The sequence below is a fragment of the Limulus polyphemus genome, unplaced genomic scaffold, assembly GCF_000517525.1.
Source record: "Limulus polyphemus unplaced genomic scaffold, Limulus_polyphemus-2.1.2 Scaffold11456, whole genome shotgun sequence".
NCBI lineage: Eukaryota > Metazoa > Arthropoda > Merostomata > Xiphosura > Limulidae > Limulus > Limulus polyphemus.
In genome coordinates this window covers 4,623-11,318 of record NW_013677066.1, presented here as the reverse complement: position 1 = coordinate 11,318, position 6,696 = coordinate 4,623, and the positions used below count along the sequence as shown (strand labels likewise).

The window sequence follows — 6,696 nt, the reverse complement described above, 5'->3', positions numbered from 1 at the left end:
ACATTTAATTGTCAATCAATTAAAACAATTTAGCAGATGAACAATCAGCAACATGCGTATAATAAATATGTCTGGTAAATTAAAAACTAATGACACAATATGTCAGGTAAAGGTAAAAATAATGACACAATATGTCTGGTAAATTAAAAACTAATGAACAATATGTCAGGTAAAGGTAAAAATAATGACACAATATGTCAGGTAAAGGTAAAACTAATGACACAATATGTCAGGTAAAGGTAAAAACTAATGACACAATATGTCAGGTAAAGGTAAAAACTAATGACACAGTATGTCAGGTAAAGGTAAAAACTAATGGCATAGTATGCCAGGTAAAGGTAAAAACTAATGGCATAGTATGTCAGGTAAAGGTAAAAACTAATGGCAGAGTATGTCAGGTAAAGGTTAAACTAATGACACAATATGTCAGGTAAAGGTAAAAACTAATGACACAATATGTCAGGTAAAGGTAAAAACTAATGACACAATATGTCAGGTAAAGGTAAAAACTAATGACACAATATGTCAGGTAAAGGTAAAAACTAATGACACAATATGTCAGGTAAAGGTAAAAACTAATGGCACCGTTTGTCTGGTAAACAACAATCTTCTCTCTTACAGGGATAGCAACGAGCTCGTGTGATGACCATAAGTAAGTTTGATGTTGATGATCATTGTTTTCATGTTTTAAAATTTCCTTTAATTAAACTACTAATTTATAGATGGCGATACGATAAATCAGATTTTAAGTAAGATCTCATAAATATACATTCTATGCCTTGATTTCAATGTGTAACAGTTAAATACATTTGGCACACATCTATTTCCGTGTTTAGACCACAGTTATTGTTTTTATTTATCATTCTAAGACTCAATTCAACAACGTTTAATCTGTTGAAGTAACAAGTGTAACGAATATTATTAAAATGGCAAGAAATTTCAATTTTTGCTAAATGTGTATAGGTATTTAATGTTTTGATCTAAAAGTTTTAACATATCGCACAATTTAAACTTCATAAAAGTTGTTTTGGTTTTAATAACGGATTTTCCATAGTTCAGCTACGCAGATTTCGAAAATAATATTCTTTTTTTTCTATCACGTAAGGATTTTGTACAAATCGGGGGTGGGGGACTCTTACTTAGATCAAATTATTATTTCGTTTACCATAATGAACATTTTTTATTATTATGTTTGTTGACAAAAATACAAACAAACTGTCGAAAAGGAAAGAACATTGATGTCAAACGAATATGCACCCTCAATCATCCTGATTTTTTGTGTGTAAAATCTACGTCTTTTAGTTTCAAAACTACGTGTTATGGTCTTTCTTTTATGTATTGTGTAATGATGTTTTCTGAAAAATCAGTACGTGATGGAGAAAAATAGATATCATTTTCGGATTTGGTGTATAGGAATTACTGTATAACATGTACAAATTATAAGATAATAAAATCAATGCAGGCCTGTGTTATAAACACATGAGTGAAAAATTCGGCAACAGTTCTTTTAACACCGAGATAATATTTTCTGTATAATATGAAACAAAATTATCTTGTTAAATGTTTTTGTTTTTTCTTTTAAATCTTAATCAGAATATTAACTGGACACTAGACAGCCAATCTACCCATTCCAAAACCATTCATATAGTGAATATTACGATAGTTATTGACATAGTACCGTTATGTAAATCCCTTATTTCGTTTTCTTAAATCTCGGGGTTTTCTATTAAATTCAATGAGGAATAATTGTGTTTATCTTACTGTATAAAACATTGAAAAAGTTCATCTTGTACATGTCTAGACCTAGCGGCCAGAAAACAACCTTTTCAGGTCAACATGAAAAGTGTCCAGATGTTATTCTTCCAAGAAGTCCACCATTAGGTACGTGTTGTACGAGTACAAGCTGTGCTAGAAAAATCTAATATTTAGAGTAACTTGTTTTAATTCATGTAGACTATTTTTCTGGACATGAAAAGTGTCCAGATGTTATTCTTCCAAGAAGTCCACCATTAGGTACGTGTTGTACGAGTACAAGCTGTGCTAGAAAAATCTAATATTTAGAGTAACTTGTTTTAATTCATGTAGACTATTTTTCTGGAACCTTACCTTTTGATTTCTCCTAAGCATTTGCTGGAAATTCCAAATCCTTGTACCTTACTGTATGCCAAATCTCTCCAGATCTGAGATCCGGATCCAACCTGTTTATTCATTTTTTTTTTAAATCTAAACAGAGAAACACTATAACTAATTTTAAGACTGCCTCGGTTGTATTGAGAATTGACATTTGATTGGTTTAGTTTACTACATTACTCAGCTACAACCCCACCACACTAATGTTTCAATTGTTATCTATCAGACTTCGAAATACCCCCTCTCGTCCATAAACAGAAACCCGGAAACATTTTCTCTGCCCCCCAGTGGCACAGCGGTGTGTCTGCAGACTTACTACGCTGGCATCCGGGTTTCGATACCCGTGATGGGCAGAGCACAGATAGCCCATGGTGTTTCTTTGCGCTTTACAAAAATAAAAAACAACATAATTAATTCAGTAAAATTATCAATTTTTGAATAAAATAGATTTCAACAGGATTAGCGTACTTCCAGTCCTCGATGGGACAGCGGTAAGTTTGCGGACTTAAAACGCTAAAATTCTGGGGTTTAATTCCCCCATGGTGGACACAACAGACAGCCTAATATGGCTCTGTTCTACAATAAACAAACAAGTAAGCAAAGCGAACTTGTAGGTTATCGATGGCTCTTGAAAAGACTGGAATAGGGAAATATTGAGCCAATAAAAGTACATTCTGGAGGTATGGGTAATTAAAAATCTTATTAACGAAACAAGCTCATCCTTCCAGACAGCATAAAGGATGTTGTGGGGTCAGCTATAGTAATCTCAAGCATAAAAAATAGGTAAAAGAACCGTTTCGCTTCGAGTGATACCATTTGACCAGCACTAATTAAATCCGTTTATCATTGTTAAGCCAAGTAGTTCTTCCACCATCTTGTTTATTTCGGGTTCGAATCCCAACCATCGAACATATCGACCTTTCAACCGTGACAGTGTTATAATGTGACGTTCAATCCCAATATTCGTTGGTAAGGATATGGCGGTGGGTGGTTTTGAGTAGCTGCCTTCTCTCTAGTCTATCACTTCAAAATTAGGGACGGCTAGCGCAGATAGCCCTCTAGATGTTTTGTGCGAAATCAAACAAACACAGATTCTTCCTGATAACACTGGATTGAAATAGGCGGTTGAAAATATGTACACCAGATGGCACTCTCCAATAGACTTGTTTGAACCTCAGATGCTACCAAACTTTTTTCCCCTTAGGAAACTATAGACTTCTTAACTGACAGCCATACTGATTGGATTATTAACACTGCACGGGTCATTGTGACCGTGTTAATACAATTGGTAATTGAAGAAAAAAAAACATAAAAGAAGATGTCCTTTGGTGGGACAGCAGTAAGTCTACGGACTTGCAAAGTTAAATCCGGGGTTCGATTCCCACGGTGGACATAGCAGGTAGTTCAATGTGGCTTTGCTCTACAACACACAAACACATACACATTATAGTTAACCCTTTCGTTCCTTCATTAATGTCTTTATAAACACCAAACAATTAAATTGTTTTGAAAGAAACGAGTCAACGGCATTAATTTACAACCAAATGTTTGTTTTTAGTAAAATATCCTGAATGAAACAGCTTTATATTTCACGACGTTACTTTGTTTTCTTCCTATGTTTATAGTTACACAGTTTGCTGGCTTGGTGATGTCTGTAGAGACAAACATGGCTGACGTGGACAATCAAAGGATTTGCGAAGATCTCCGAACTGACAAAGAACAAAACTACCGAAGTCGAAAGTCCAAAAAATTGCTTTTTCTTAATTTGGTTAGTGTTTATTAGCACACTATGTTTTCTTCCTTTGAACGCTTAAAAATTCCAACTGTGTCTCTTTCTGTAGTTGTAATCAATGTAAATTTTAAAACCCAATTCTGCGAGTCAGGGAGGCATTTTTGTTCAGTTCATTTCCAAACAAAACTTTCCGGTACTCTCCTTTTTAATTCTGAATAGAGATTTGAACTCCTTGAGATTCGTGGAATCTAAAATGCCAATCAGTGTGGCCGAATTAACACTTATTTTTCAAGCTATGTGAAAGTAAAACCCAATTCACCATCCAAAATCACACATAAAACAAGGAAATGGCCATACATGTCGCGCAATACAAGATCTGGTTCTCCAGCGCTATCAAGCCGTTTTCTTCGCGGTTTTCGCGAGTTCTGTTGATATAAATGGCTGATAAATGCTCAATGAAGCTTACTTTCCGCTTGTGTCTCTTCGGAACCTAACATTATTTAGAGGTGAGTAAATGTGTCAGTAAAGAATAGGTTTTTGTGTACTAACCAATCAATCCCTTTATCTGAGCACATATACTTTTGGTTTCTAACTTGAATACCGGAATACCTTCCTGCAGCCCATCCAATCCCCAGTCTCAACAACTCGCAGAGTTCATAAGTTCTCATTTATACGATTCTCTAAGGTTGAAAATTGTCACACATTCAAAATGATGCTTTACCATAACAGTTTCACGATCGTGGGAGTAAAAGTTTGAGTTCTAGAATCTTCTCTAGTTCGTATGTGAATACAAACTATTCCAAATCTGTGAAACTAAGTGGTTCTCCAAAAGAATAAAACTAATAAATTCAACATTCAAATAGTCTTCAAGTTTCACACAAGGATAAATATTTTGGTCTCACATTTAAAGTATCCGTACTTTGACAGCTGAAAGGTTATTCTAGTAACTATTTAAAGAATTCATACTTTGACAGCTGAAAGGTTATTCTAGTAACTATTTAAAGTATTCATACTTTGACAGCTGAAAGGTTATTCTAGTAACTATTTAAAGAATTCATACTTTGACAGCTGAAAGGTTATTCTAGTAACTATTTAAAGAATTCATACTTTGACAGCTGAAAGGTTAACTATAATGATTGGAAGGAGTAAGTCCAACAGCAATAAATTATTTGTTACTTCTTCCAATCATTATAGTGTCGAACAGAATAAATTATTTGTTACTTCTTCCAATCATTATAATGTCGAACAAGAATAAATTATTTGTTACTTCTTCCAATCATTACCTACTTGTAAAATAGTTATTTACTGTATTGTTAAAAGATAACGTCACTGAGCAAGTTCTTCTCCTACATACAGGAGGGATTCATCATTCGACTTTCATCCTCAGCCCCCTACTGGCCACATTGTTCGGGATTATTGTGATACTTTTCACCTCTACCGTGATTGTTCTCTTCATTACAAAGCAAAGAAGTTACAGAATACAAAAAGGTAACTTATTAGTTTCATATATACTAGCAATACACCTTACAATATGTTTAATTGTACATCTGTGCAATGTAAAAATATTTAAGTTAAGTGTGAGAAGATCGTGTTCGAAACCTCGATTATATAAAACTTAAATGCAACCCGTGGCGCTTCTTATTGTAAGCCAGCTTTATACGTAGTTTTAGTTTTATACTTACTTACGTAATTAAATGAGTTTTATACCCCACATTTCTTTAATTAAGCCAAACGTGTTTTATTTATTTTATGGCAACCGAACCATTGCCACATGGTTCTTGCCACATTGAACTCAAAGGGCGAGTATGTTCGGTGACGGGATTGAAACCCGCGATTCGCAACCTTAGAGGTTAAATCAAGAAAATAATTCAAACAAATTCATTTTCATAAATGATTTTAACTAACCACATATACTACCTAAACCACATGTGTTAAATATCGACTAGCGAGGTGTAATTGAAATAACCAGTATTATAATTCAAATATGTCCTTAACGCTGTTAACAGGATTAGGTAAATCTTAGTTTATATTTTAAAAACATAAGCAAAATAACTAAATTAAAAACAGTAACAAATTATATTGTTTCAATCCATTTTGTTTAATTCAACACCAGAAAGAAAATATTCTACTTACAAGAGAATTTGAAACGATGATATTTTTTATACATAGACTCGAACAAAGTTTATCATTCAAAGGTATAGAGTTTCACACGTATAAGGAAGTCGAGAGATCATTGGAATATGTTTAAACACGCGTATTTCAATTATGGTTTATATGGCTAACCTGCTTAGTAAAAGTTGTCATGTTGCCTTCCCTCTAGTTTATCAGTTGAATCTTAGGGACAGCTCACGAGTAGCTTTGCGCGAAATTCAAAAACAAATCAATAGCATCGGTAAATACGGGCTATTCACGTTGAGGTAACCTTAACGTTGGAAGAAGTAACAAGTAAATTATTCCTGTTCGACATTACATCTTAATATAAGACAAACAATAACTATTTTACAAGTAGACATCTTAATATAAGACAAACAATAACTATTTTACAAGTAGACATTTTTTAACAATACAGTAAATAACTATTTTACAAGTAGACATCTTAATATAAGACAAACAATAACTATTTTACAAGTAGACATTTTTTAACAATACAGTAAATAACTATTTTACAAGTAGACATCTTAATATAAGACAAACAATAACTATTTTACAAGTAGACATTTTTTAACAATACAGTAAATAACTATTTTACAAGTAGACATCTTAATATAAGACAAACAATAACTATTTTACAAGTAGACATTTTTTAACAATACAGTAAATAACTATTTTACAAG

The 6,696-nt window shown here is 33.1% G+C and overlaps 1 protein-coding gene across 1 annotated transcript in view; it reads left to right on the top strand.

The window, feature by feature from the left end:
* The first annotated feature begins 623 nt into the window (after positions 1-623).
* The window catches only part of LOC111083832, a 10,468-nt gene continuing 4,395 nt past the window's right edge, over positions 624-6,696 (top strand). The window contains exons 1-3 of the mRNA XM_022380528.1: positions 624-652; positions 1,802-1,881; positions 3,756-3,898. Of these exons, the coding sequence (XP_022236236.1) occupies positions 3,779-3,898 (120 nt within the window). The 5' untranslated portion in view covers positions 624-652; positions 1,802-1,881; positions 3,756-3,778. The remainder of the gene's footprint in view (positions 653-1,801; positions 1,882-3,755; positions 3,899-6,696) is intronic.